Source organism: Phallusia mammillata, chromosome 1, assembly GCF_965637545.1.
Source record: "Phallusia mammillata chromosome 1, kaPhaMamm4.hap1.1, whole genome shotgun sequence".
NCBI lineage: Eukaryota > Metazoa > Chordata > Ascidiacea > Phlebobranchia > Ascidiidae > Phallusia > Phallusia mammillata.
In genome coordinates, this window is record NC_137252.1 from 20,205,823 (window position 1) to 20,220,057 (window position 14,235).

General features: G+C 37.0%; 1 protein-coding gene across 3 annotated transcripts in view; it reads left to right on the top strand.

Annotated features, from left to right (window-relative positions):
• The window catches only part of LOC145223363 (TOG array regulator of axonemal microtubules protein 1-like), a 118,712-nt gene that overhangs the window by 437 nt on the left and 104,040 nt on the right, over positions 1-14,235 (top strand). For 2 of the 3 annotated variants that reach the window (XM_080089782.1, XM_080089797.1), the window contains exons 2-3: positions 150-231; positions 879-2,848. In XM_080089782.1, coding sequence (XP_079945908.1) covers positions 908-2,848 — 1,941 coding nt within the window. In that variant the 5' untranslated portion in view covers positions 150-231; positions 879-907. The remainder of the gene's footprint in view (positions 1-149; positions 232-878; positions 2,849-14,235) is intronic. The other variant, XM_080089788.1, reaches the window with a different exon arrangement.

A 14,235-nucleotide genomic window follows, 5' to 3' on the forward strand; every position in this document is an offset into this window, starting at 1 on the left:
GCATGCAGCCCTCCAAGAGTTTTAATTTTTTTTTTAACTTTTAGAAGTTATGTGTTTTACTCAGGCGGAATACCCTGTCAGACTAATGAGTTTACATGATACATTCATTCTATAGTGCAGCCCTCAACTTACTTAACATTTTGTTTCAGGTCATCAAAAAAAGGTTTTTGAGTTAACCCCTGGTGTAAAAGATGTAACGCAAACAAGCATGACTACTGGCTGGGGAAAGAGGTGAAAATTTAGCGGCAATTCATGTTAAATTTTATAAAAATCGGACTGACTATCAGAAGTTCGTTAACAGCAACACACTTGTACTCTGATCGGCAATAAACCTGTCTTTTTACATTTGCTTACTCCCAACTATGCTATTGAAATGGAATCAAAACATTTAACACAATACAAGACTAAACAGACACAAGTTATAAACCAAAAGCGCCTTCATACTATTGATCCACTATAGAATGCATTATTATTTAAAAGTGAAAGTTTACTCTCCATTGCTTGACTATCACGATGTCCTAATGTGTTTGATAGACTGCAGTTGGTCAACATCTATTTATTGCTAAACACAATTTGAAATGATTTGTTGCAACTGTGCTAAAGGCAAAAGTTAAACATCCTAGCCTATTTGGATTATGGAAAATTAAAAGTGCTCATCTGCTTTACATATTAATTATGTTTTGAATGGAATTGGGTGTATTTTATTTTTATTTTTTTACCACTAAATATGCTAATGAAATAAAAATAATGTGTGAAAGAAGCTTCAAAAGCTTTGGTTAAACTTAATAATAGCACTTCATGGCTTTCACCCGTTTTTTGCTTCAAAATGTAAAAATTTGTTGCTGCCATTAATTTGGATTTTAATTGCTTTGTTCCAGAATGCCTGTTTGTACTTTTTATAAATGGAATGGCTAGATATGCAAAGGAGCCGGTTATTACTTTTAGCAAATTAAAACACCAAATATTTAGAGTTGAACAGTTGCAGTCTGAAATGGCCAAATCTGTGGAACATATGGAAGAATATTTGTCAAACCAATTTGATGAAAAACTGGTAATGGAGTTGCTCTTTTCAGAAAGGAAAAGGGATGGGTTAAACTATTTGGATGAGCATTTGCGTGATGGACAAACTTTTATGGTTGTGGGTGATAAAACAGGTCTGTTCAAAGGTTTTTCATCTGCTTTGTCTGATGGGGGGCAGCAAGTTAGGATACATTGCACAAGGCTTATTGCAAAAATAGTACCTCAGCTCGGCACTGACATTGACATATACATGTGCATTGTTTTACCTGAAATTGTTGCAAACATTGGAAGCCAGTCTGTTACGCTTCAGAAGGAATCAATTCAAACCCTTCACTTGTACATGAAACACTCTTCTGATGTGTTTCAAATATTTAGGGTGATTGCATTCAATGGCATGCAAAATACTGATCTGAGAACAAGAGAACAAGTCATACACAAGTTTCCTACTCTTATGTTTACTGACTTTCGCAAAGAAGATTTTTTTGATATTGTTTATGGTCTTGCAACCAATTTGATTGACTTAACTGTGGACAAGAATGTTATTGTACAAACAATTAAAAAACTAGTGGATTTCATAGGTGAAACCCAGTTTAATGTGTATGTAGAGCAATTACCAAACACATTAAAAGTTTTGTTTACTGAACAACTATCAGAAATGTTAAACAAAATCCCAGAGTCTACCCATTACTCTGACAGGAAACCTGTTGAGCACCAGTCTTTGTTTTCAAATGATTTTCCACACAATGATTTAAGAAGAACACATAAAGGCAGAAGTAAGTTGATTGCTTCCAATGCTTTTTCTGATGTTGATTTTGTACCCCAAGAGGTCATAAGTAGTTTAACTTCATCTGACTTTAACCTTCGCTTGGAAAGTGCCTTGACATTAAAACAGTTTGTAACACAAAACAACAACTTATCACATCTAAAGAAGACAATCATTCCACTTTTTAGTCTGTTGCAGCCAATGATAGAAGACCAGAACATGCAAATTTCTTTGATTGCGCTTGACATTTTTGACAGTGTTATTCAGAAACTTGGTGGTAATCTTTCTGATTATTTAAAGCTGTTTGTATTTGCTGTTTCCAAAAAGTTTGGTAGTAACAAAGATGCAGTTAGATCGAGTTGCAACAAAGTAGTATTACATGCAATGGAAAGTGTTGGACCACAATCAGTGCTCGATTTACTTTGGCCTAAATTGCAGCACAAACATGCCAAGGTTAGAGAAGATACGATAAATATTGTAATTGCAACCCTTTTAACATACCCAGGAAAAGGCAACAAATTTGAAGAAAACTACATTGCTTTTATTTGCAAACACATTTCTATACTTCTTCTTGATCCAAAACCTACGGTTCGACAGGCATGCCTAGACTGTTTTGCAGTAATTGCACATTTATTGGGTCCAAATGCATCTTCATTGAAACCCATTTCAAATGCTGTGGACCAGGTGGAGTTACAACATGATGAAGCAAATGGAGTGATGTCTGCAGTCCATGCTCGACTCATAAGAAAGCAGCTTCCCAGACTAAATGAACAAACTTTAGTGGAATATGCTGCTTTCCCACCATCCACAGCCCCAATGTCATCTCCACAGGGTGCAGATTTGCAGTGGATATTATCTGCTGGTTTATCCAAACTTGCTCGCAGCAACCCTAAATTTGAAAGGGCCTCTTTAAGAAAAAAGAGTTTCAAGACTGGGGAAGTTACAGTAAATGACCAGCAGAATAAAAGTACAAGAAGGTATCTTAGTGCTGGAAAACAACGGCAGTTTCCTTGGTCCAGCTTGGAATCTGACATATCAAAACACCCACAGAGTGCACCAATGCAGGTGATTATAAATCTTTGTATAGGACTCATTAATTTTGTCCATATGTATTTTTTCATTGCTCTAGGGTTGGCCTGATACCCAGTTTTCAAACCAATACCAGTACTCGTTATGGGTCCCCTTCCCTGAAGGGGACACATATTGTTTTTGTCTATATTTTTTTTTTCTTTTTTCTTTTTTTCTTTTTTCTTTTTTCTTTTTTTCTTTTTTTCTTTCTAACGCAGATTTGTTCCCACGTTTTGGTCAAGAAAGAATGGTTCAAACTTTTTCAAATTTACACACATTGCAGATATTGGTCTAAAGATGGTCCATGTAAATTTTGACCCCGTTTGATCCCCCGGTTCACCCACAGCCCCCCAAAACGTGAAATTTTTAGCGCGGCTATTGTTCCCACGTTTTGGTCAAGAAAGAATGGTTCAAACTTTTTCAAATTTACACACATTGCAGATATTGGTCTAAAGATGGTCCATGTGAATTTTGACCCCGTATGACCCAGAGGTTCTCCCATAGGCCCCCGAAACATAAATGTGTCTAACGCCTGTTTGGTCAAGAAAGACACTGTAGGCAGAAGTACCAAGAGAGTAACTCACTGGTTTACGATAGCGGGAGGGCTCAGCTTGACGTCGGACAGACGTTTTACGAGACGTTGTTTCAGTGATTAGAAATCAGCTGTTTTGCACAGCAATGCTATGTCGTTTTATTAAGTGGTCACTCACATTTTCAGTTTTGGCGAAGGTTTTACACCTATGACGTGATTTAAACCTAATAACCGTGCTTCGGTTTTGTATATGTCAAGAAAAACTTTGTTAATAAAAGTTAAGATGAAAAAATTAACTTGAGTTTTGCCAAATAAATGTTTTTTTAAATGCTCGTTGTCAGGTTGGCTGCCGCATGATCACGGGTTACTTAAGGTCAACTAGTCGGTATTACAAACACAGCTCAGAACTTTCTTCATAACGTAGCATTTTTTTGACAATCAATTAAGGAGTCAATACTCAAGGCATGTATAAATTAGGCTTAACAGTATTGTTGAACACGAATGACGGCGTGCTATTGAAAACGGTGTCAAAAGGTCAAACAGTCGTTTGGCGTGTGCACCCTGAGAGGTTACTACTGGTCAATGGTACTCGTTTTGCGAAACAAAGTTAAATGAAAAACAATTTGTTATGTATACACTTGTAGCAAATTGCTTTTTAATTTAAAGTGTCTGTAACACAACTGTTACAGCTTTCTAAAAAAATGTGTTCAAAACCCGACCTTGGAGGACTATATCTGGGTCAAAGCAAGAGATTAGATTTAAGTCTTTGTTACGTTTTTTTAATTTTGTAATTACATGACAATAATAGTGCAAAAAGAATACGAACAATTTTTTTTTATTGTTGGGTTAATGCTTTCTAAAAATTTGTCCTTAAGAATGTAAAAATCACCGCAACATTTGTTTACTGTAAATCCGCACAAACGCACGTGTGGGGACCCATCAGTTTTTGTTTACAAAAACAATCATATGTGTAGATCAAATGATGTGTATAGTTAATTGGTAAATATCGTATAGAATATATAAAATGGAAGTATATCAGAAAGCCACTCTTCTAGTTTTTTAAGGTATTGGTTTTTAACCCAATACCACCGAAGTATCAAATGAGTACTGACACAGCACATAACATCGGGTAGCTTGCTCTACCCTTTTGGTAAAGAAAGAGTGCTTTTCTTTTTAAAATCCACACATGTGTTAGTTACAAGAATATTGAATTTTTTGCTTGCTGTTAATATCGAGTAACTGGAAGTGATGTCCTGACTGTTTGTCTGTTGCTTTTAAACACAGGCATATGGCGATGTTTTAACTAGAGATGTACCGAATATTCGGTTTGCCGAATTTATTCGGCCGAATCGATCATTTTTGCAAAGATTCGGTTTCGGCCGAATAATTTGTTGCGATTCGGCCGAAACCGAATCTTTTACGAACATAAATTTAACGCGTTAAACGTGTCTTTTCTGCTTATTAAGGTCCACGCAATTTTTGAAAAGCCCAAACATAACGAAAATTGCGTCAATGTTTATCTTTTTCAACACATTATCGTTTTCCCCACGGTAGTCAAAAAAATTAGTAATTCATTGGCAGGTTGCCAATCATGCTTAAGACAATTTTAAACCCCACAGAACTGAAATAAGGACGAAACACAACTATTTTGCACTGGCTGCCTGGTAGATAAACATTTTTTCACGTCAAACGCGTAGCGTACGACTTCGCGTGACGTCATAAATAATTCGGTTGATTCGGCCGAATTTATTCGGCAAAACCGCCGAATATTCGGTTTCGGCCGAATCGAAATTTAGCCGATTCGGTACATCACTAGTTTTAACTTAGACATCCGGTCTTTTTATCAGACACAAAATAGCAACACATAAAAAGGCAGTGAAAAATAGCATTGACGTTGAGGCTAGTCATGCTGACGATTAGCACATTACAGTTGTTATTATGGGACACATATTGATTTTACTCAAATAGTTTGTTTGTTTTTTCTTTTTTTTTCTTTTTTTTCTTTCGATTTCTTTTCTCCCCAAAGTTTGTCCGACTCGTTTTTCCATCAAATGTTTGATGGATTTGGCTGAAATTTACACAGATGGGAGATGTAGTTAAGTAGATGTGCATCCCACTTTGTTTTTGTTGATAACCCAAGTATTTACCCCGCTAGCCCCCTAAAATGGGTATTTTTCCCCCGAAGTTTGTCCGACTCATTTTTCCATCAAATGTTTGATGGATTTGGCTGAAATTTGCACAGATGGTAGATGTAGTTATGTAGATGTGCATCCCACTTTGTTTTTGTTGATAACCCTAGTATTTACCCCGCTAGCCCCCTAAAATGTTTTTTTCCCCGAAGTTTGTCCGACTCGTTTTTCCATCAAATGTATGATGGATTTGGCTGAAATTTACACAGATGGTAGATGTAGTTATGTAGATGTGCATCCCACTTTGTTTTTGTTGATAACCCCAGTATTTACCCCGCTAGCCCCCTAAAATGTTTTTTTCCCCCAAAGTTTGTCCGACTCGTTTTTCCATCAATTGTTTGATGGATGTGGCTGAAATTTACACAGATGGTAGATGTAGTTATGTAGATGTGCATCCCACTTTGTTTTTGTTGATAACCCCAGTATTTACCCCGCTAGCCCCCTAAAATGGGTATTTTCCCCCCCAAAGTTTGTCTGACTCGTTTTTCCATCAAATGTTTGATGGATTTGGCTGAAATTTGCACAGATGGTAGATGTAGTTATGTAGATGTGCATCCCACTTTGTTTTTGTTGATAACCCCAGTATTTACCCCGCTAGCCCCCTAAAATGGGTATTTTTTCCCCGAAGTTTGTCTGACTCGTTTTTCCATCAAATGTTTGATGGATGTGGCTGAAACTTATACAGATGGTAGATATAGTTATGTAGATGTGCATCCCACTTTGTTTTTGTTGATAACCCCAGTATTTACCCCGCTAGCCCCCTAAAATGTTTTTTTCCCCCGAAGTTTGTCTGACTCGTTTTTCCATCAAATGTTTGATGGATGTGGCTGAAACTTATACAGATGGTAGATATAGTTATGTAGATGTGCATCCCACTTTGTTTGTCCGGATAACCCTAGTAAATATTTACCCCACTACCCCCCTAAAAGGGGTGAGTTTGTAAACAATGTCAGAATTGGCTAAAATTTGGATAGCTTGTGTGCCATTTATAGGTGTCGATTGTTCTGTTCAACCCCGCAGCCCTAACATTTACCCCACAAGCCCGCAAAGTGTAAAACGTATTTGTATGTTATTGGGCACCACAAGCAAAAGATTTCTGTGGCACAATAGTGTTACAAGGGCAACCAGTTGTATGTTACTCGTTTGTGACTTCGTGGGTTGCTTGGTGGACGTTTTTGCGCCATGGCAGTTAGGGGGTTGTTAACAGCCCTATGACGTAAGAAACATTAACGGTTGTTGCTCAAAACACCTCTAGTGGTCGAAATTTTAAACATTGGCAGATTGGGCTGAAATTTTGCAGTACTATTGATTGAGTCATTGAGGTTTCATATTTTTGAGTTTGTGTGTGTTGAACGTTGATTAGTTATCCTACTAGCCCCCTAAAATGAGTTTTTGAATTTACATAGTTTGTACTCCATATAGCATATTTAAATATGCACAGTACCAATCACTGTGTTTGTCTTAACAATACCAAACTTACTCATTGTTATCTATTGAAATGCATTATCTCCAACTTTGCATGTGTGGGGACCCATGAGTTTTTGCTCGCAGAAACAATTAAGGTTATAAAAGACAGTGGATGATATGGGACCCAGTGTAAAATATGTAAACGAAGTATATTCATCTTTTAAAATAGGGTATAGTGTATGTGCAAGGGCAATATGTGCTAAGCCACCCTTCTAGTTTACGCATCAGTGACTACGGTGATGTGATGTGATGCGATTGGCAATAAGTTGTTGGTGATTATTTTTTTCCAAATACGCCAACAAAAAACAAACAATTATTGTTAAGAATTGGATGTAATATTTTGGATTCAAAATAGTTTTATAAGAATACCCAGTTTTTCTAAACTTTGAACATTTCTTTTAATAGTCAGTTATCCTAAGTATAGGCGTCGACTTCAAATTTTCCCCAGGTATGCCATATATATGACATCATGAAATACCAAATTCATTTCCTGTCGCTACATATGATGAGACTACGTTAAAGATGCATTATATAAATTTACACACCATAGTTCCACTGTCAGGCCCTTCTTCTAGTGTTGCAATTCAATGCACATTTGTGCGCGGTAACGCAGTAACATTACAAAAAAATTGGACCCACTTGTGGAAATTATGGGGAGGCGGAACAATAAAGATAAAAAAGATTTAGGTCGAACGTCACCTTCCGTCGCAAATACTATAGTGTTTATCATTTATTATGGGTCCCCTTCCCTGAAGGGGACACATCTTGATTTCACTCTTTTTTTTTCTTTTTTCTTTTTTTTTTCTTTTTTCTGCCGAAGCGTTTCCATGCATTTTTGTCATGAAATCTTTGGTGGATTTGGATGAAACTTTCACAGATGGTAGATATAGTTATGTAGATGTGCCATCCGTTTCGTTTGAGTTAATAACCCCCATATTTACCCCGCTAGCCCCCAAAATGTAAAGCATTTTTGCATGTTGCTGCGCACCACAAACGAAAAAATTTTGTGGAGTAACAGTATAGTAAAGGTACCAGAGAATATGCTACTTGTGTTTGTGCATTACTTGGAGGGCGTTTTTGCACATGTCAGTCAGAGTGGTGTTAACAGCCTTATGACGTCAGATGTGTTAACAAATGTTGCTAAAAACACCACTAGTGGCCAGAAATTTAAACATTGGCCGATTTGGATAAAAAATTACACGACTGTTGATTGGGTCATTGTAATTTCATATTTTTTACTTTTGGGTGTAGAACCCCATTAGTTGCCCCACTAACCCCCTAAAATGGGTAAGTTTTTTAAACGGTGTCGGAATTAGATGAAATTTGGACAGCTTGTAGAATTTGTCATTTATAGGTGTCAATTGTTGTGTTTAACCCAGTAGCCCTTATATTACCTCTCTAGCCCCCTAAAATGGGTGAATGTTTTAAACAATGTCCGAATTGGATAAAATTTCAACAGTTTATAGAGTGTGCTATTTATAGTTGTCTATTGTTTTGTTCAACCCTTTGACCCCAACATTTACCCCACTAACCCCCCAAATGGGTCAATTTTTCAAACAATGTCTGAATTGAATAAAATTTAGACAGCTTCTGGAGTGTGCCACTTATTGGTGTCGATTCTTGTTTTACCCTGTTGCACTGTCATTTACCCCACTACCCCCTACAATCAGGTGCAATTCGCAATTAAAAGGAGCTGATTGTTGTGTTTAGCCTTTTTTCTCAGACAGAGAAAAACCTTGTATGAATGGCATGAATATTCATAACTATGAGAAAGTTTGTTGTTGTCAGATAAAACACAGTGACCGGTACCGAGAGTAAATAAATATGCTGTTTAGATTAATGGAATGAAATTTGAATAGTTTGTAGTCCGTACAGCATATTTATTTATGGTCATTACCAGTCACTGTGTTTTACCTTACAACAACAAACTTTCTCATAGTTATCTCTTGAAATGCATTATTTACAACTTTGCATGTATGGGGACCCATGAGTTTCTGCCTGCAGAAACAACCAATGTTATAAAGACAGTAGATAATATGGGACCCATTATAAAATAAGTGTAGGAAATATAGTAATGTTTTAAAGTTGGTTATAATGTATATGCAATGGCAATATGTGCTAAGCCACCCTTCTAGTTTTCTCTGTAATAATTATGGGTCCCCTTCCCTAAAGGGGACACATATTGATTTTACTCAAATTGTTTGTTTGTTTTTTCTTTTTTTTCCTCCTTTTTCTTCCTTTTTTCTTCTCCCCAAAGTTTGTCTGACTCGTTTTTCCATCAAATCCTTGATGGATTTGCATGAAATTTACACAGATGGTAGATGTAGTTATGTACATGTGCATCCCACTTTGTTTTTGTTGATAACCCCAGTATTTACCCCGCTAGCCCCCTAAAATGGATATTTTTTTCCCAAAGTTTGTCCGACTCGTTTTTCCATCAAATGTTTGATGGATTTGGCTGAAATTTACACAGATGGTAGATGTAGTTATGTAGATGTGCATCCCACTTTGTTTTTGTTGATAACCCCAGTATTTACCCTGCTAGCCCCCTAAAATGGGTATTTTCCCCCGAAGTTTGTCTGACTCGTTTTTCTATCAAATCCTTGATGGATTTGGATGAAATTTACACAGATGGTAGATGTAGTTATGTAGATGTGCTTCCCACTTCGTTTTTGTTGATAACCCCAGTATTTACCCCGCTAGCCCCCTAAAATGGGTGAGTTTTTTGAACAGTGTCAGAATTGGCTGAAATTTGGATAGCTTGTAGAGTACGCCATTTATAGATGTCGATTGGTGTGTTCAACCATGTAGCCCCATCATTTACCCCACAAGCCCCTAAAGTGTAAAACGTATTTGTATGTTACTGGGCACCACAAACGAAAGATTTCTGTTGCTCAATAGTGTTACAAGGGCAAGCAGTTGTATGTTACTCTTTTATGACTTTGTGGATTGCTTGGTGAACGTTAGTTAGGGGGTTGTTAACAGCCCTATGACATCTGAAACATTAACGGTTGTCGCTCAAAACACCTCTAGTGGTCGAAATTTTAAACATTGGCTGATTGGGCTGAAATTTTGCAGTACTATTGATTGAGTCATTGAGATTTCATATTTTTTTAGTTTGAGTGTCTGACCCCATTAGTTACCCCACTAGTCCCCTACAATGGGTCAGTTTTTTAAACAGTGTCGGGATTGGATAAAATTTGGGGTAGTATGTGGACTATGCTATTTGTAGGTTTCAGTTGATGTGTTTTACCTTTAGCCCCAACATTTACTCAACTAGCCCCCTAAAATAAATGAACTTTTAAAAAACATTCTAATTATATGAAATTTTGCAAAGTTTATTAAACATACTCAAATATTATGTTTTTACATAGTATTATTATTCAAGCCCAGTGCCGATCACTGCGTTTACCTTACAACACCAAACTTTCACATGGTTATCTCTTGAAATGCATTATCTACAACTTTGCATGTGTAGGGACCCATGAGCTTCTGCTTGCAGAAACAACTAAGGTTATAAAAGATAGTGGATGGTATGGGACCCAATATAAAATAAGCATAGGAAATATATCAATGTTTTAAAATAGGTTATAGTGTATATGCAAGGGCAATATGTGCTAAGCCACCCTTCTAGTTATTATTATGGGTCCCCTTCCCTGAAGGGGACACATTTTGATTTTACTCAAATTGTTTTTTGTTTTTTTCTTTTTTTTGTTTTTTTTTCTTTTTTTTTCCTACTTTTTCTTCCTTTTTTTTCTTCGCAAAGTTTGCCCGACTCGTTTTTCCATCAAATGTTTGATGGATTTGGCTGAAATTTACACAGAAGGTAGATGTAGTTATGTAGATGTGCATCCCACTTTGTTTTTATTGATAACCCCAGTATTTATCCCGCTAGCCCCCTAAAATGGGTATTTTCCCCTGAAATTTGTCTGACTCGTTTTTCTATCAAATGTTTGATGGATTTGGCTGAAACTTACACAGATGGTAGATGTAGTTATGTAGATATGCATCCCACTTTGTTTTTGTTGATAATCCCAGTATTTACCCTGCTAGCCCCAAAAAATGTATTCCCCCCCCCCCAAAGTTTGTCTGACTCGTTTTGCCATCAAATGCTTGATGGATGTGGCTAAAACTTATACAGATGGTAGAAATAGTTATGTAGATGTGCATCCCACTTTGTTTGTCCAGATAACCCTAGTATTTACCCCGCTAGCCCCCTAAAAGGGGTGAGTTTGTAAACAATGTCAGAATTGGCTAAAATTTGGATAGCTTGTAAAGTATGCCAATTATAGGTGTCGATTGTTCTGTTCAACCTTGTAGCCCTAACATTTACCCCACAAGCCCCCAAAGCAGGGGTGGGCAAACTACGGCCCGCGGGCCGCATGCGGCCCGGCAAAGGAGTTCATGCGGCCCGCCAAATGTTAGTGAATTTTAAAGAGAATGTTAGTAACGCTGAATAGTATTATGAGCACAGCCGACGAGTTTTAAAAAATACCGGGGTTGCGACTTGCCGATACCTATACCATGTGCAGTATCTGTACCCGTACCATACTTAGGAACTAAACACAGACACTTTTTACGTGCTTTATAGCCGGTTGTGTCTGCCACGTTATTCTGGAGACGAGTTTGTGAGGCCGTGACCATGTATGTCAAAAAATACACGTGCTGGCTGCGGTGACGTAACTAAATTATTTTGCCAAATATTTTGATTTTCAAACTGCTAAAAACAGATTTCGTGAGACTGGAAAAAAAGGTTACCAGCCTAGTAACCAATTGCGCCAGGCTTTTTATCCGCTTATTGTGTGCAAACAATGCGAAAGAACAGGCACCGCAATCGTCACAACACAGATTATGATGTCATAAACAGTTAGCTCCGTTTAGCTAAACTTATGCGTCAAGTAAGAAATTTTTGATCTGAGCATTTTAGGCGGCTTTAAATGGTATATATTAAATGGTATATAGCAAGCAATTGGGGGCCGTTAGTAAAATACTATGCGGCCCCCTGAGATTAAGAACTTTTGAATGCGGCCCTTGCACTGAAAAGTTTGCCCACCCCTGCCCCAAAGTGTAAAACGTATGTGTATGTTACTGGGCAACACAAACAAAAGATTTCTGTGACACAATAGTCTTACAAGGGCAACCAGTTGTATGTTACTCGTTTGCGACTTTGTGGGTTGCTTGGTAGACGTTATTGCGCCATTGCAGTTCGGGGGTCGTTAACAGCCCTTTGACGTCAGAAACATTAACGGTTGTTTCTCAAAATACCTCTAGTGGTTGAAATTTTAAACGTTGGCAGATTTCACTTTTAAGTTTGTGTGTGTTGAACCTCCATTAGTTATCCTACTAGCCCCCTAAAATGAGTTTTTTAATTTAAATAGTTTGTATTCCATATAGCATATTGAAATATGCACAGTACCAATCACTGTGTTTGTCTTCACAATACCAAACTTACTCATTGTTATCTATTGAAATGCATTATCTCCAACTTTGCATGTGTGGGGACCCATGAGTTTTTGCTCGCAGAAACAACCAAGGTTATAAAAGAAAGTGGATGATATGGGACCCAGTATAAAATATGTAAAGGAAGTAGTGATGGGACGAGTACCTGGTACTCGGTACTCGGTATCGATGGTATCGAACGATTTCAGTGGTATCGATACTCGTACTCGGTATCGAAATATTTTGTCTCACTTTTCGATACAAACGTGCGAGTACTGAAGGCCGATTTACACCATAAGAATACGGAAACGTTTGGCCAATATTTGCTTCGGACAGCACAAAATTGGAAAAAAGTTACGCCAGTTTATGTATATTTTTTTCTCTATCACGTGGAGATTACATTTTTCGGCATGTGTGTGTGCCCCCTGACCATGGCAGATAAATTAGGCAATGATATACAACTAAGTAGATGGTATGGGATCCAATATAAAATAAGCATAGGAAATATATCAATGTTTTAAAATTGGTTATAGTGTATATGCAAGGGCAATATGTGCTAAGCCACCCTTCTATTTCGAATTGTTTTCGAATAAAACATGTCAAATATTTGCATTCATGAATAGTTGACCAAAAAACAACAACATGTAATTCAAATACTATTCGAATAAGCCCAAGCATGTATTCATATTCATGAATACTTCTATGCTTTTTGAGATTCGAATTAATAGTTTCAGTTATTTGTATTCACAAATTGTTCAACTGTTGTAACTTTGAATGCAACGATTTGGTATTTGTAGTTGTGGAAAATAAAGAAAAAAAAATGGCCTGAAACTAAAAGAGTGTTCGAACAAAAAGTAACTTTGGGTTTATGAATTGCAAATTAATTTGTAAAATTTTAAACCAAGCTTTGTTTTGCCACATTAGCTTGACGGATTTAAATCTCAGTCATATAAATTTCGCCAAATTTACATATGTTTGCTTCCAAACCATGCTTCACCTGTCATCTGCTGCGAACAACCTAATGTTGCAAGCTTTGTAACACAATTGCATTTATGTAACGCCACAATCAAAGTTCTATGTGTCATTGTTTCGTAACATAAAAAAAACTTGTCAAATCAGGTCACATTCTCTGCCAAATCAAATTGTATTCGAATCGTTTTGGCAAAAATATGTGGCAGCATATTCTCCACTACTCCTTGTCTGAAAGTAATCGACAATTCGAATTGTATTCGTAAAAATATAATTATGTATTCGATTTTACGAATCTTACGTAGCCAAAGGCTGACAACAATTCGAATTGTATTCGTAAAAATGTGGTCATGTATTCGATTTCACGAATTGTTACATTGCCGAAGGCCGACAACAATTCGAATTGTATTCGTAAAAAATTTTGGTGTATTTGAATTTGCAAATTCTTAGGTTGGCAAGGACCTACAACAATTCGAATTGTATTCGAATGAATTTACTCAAGCTTTTGTATTTGTGAATTGTTTATTCAAAAGTTAACATCAACAATTCAAATTGTATTCATGCACTGTCTAACGAAAACCAAAATCATTCGAATACAGCATGACGCCGCACAACCTGTTTGCAATCGAATACGAATTGTCTTGTACCGAGTACTTAAATCTAGTGTTGTACTTAGTTGTATATCACTAGCTAATTTATCTGCCATGGTCGGGGTACGTACGCACACACACACACACACACATGCAGAAGCATATAGAAAAATGTGATTTCCACACGATAGCAAAAAA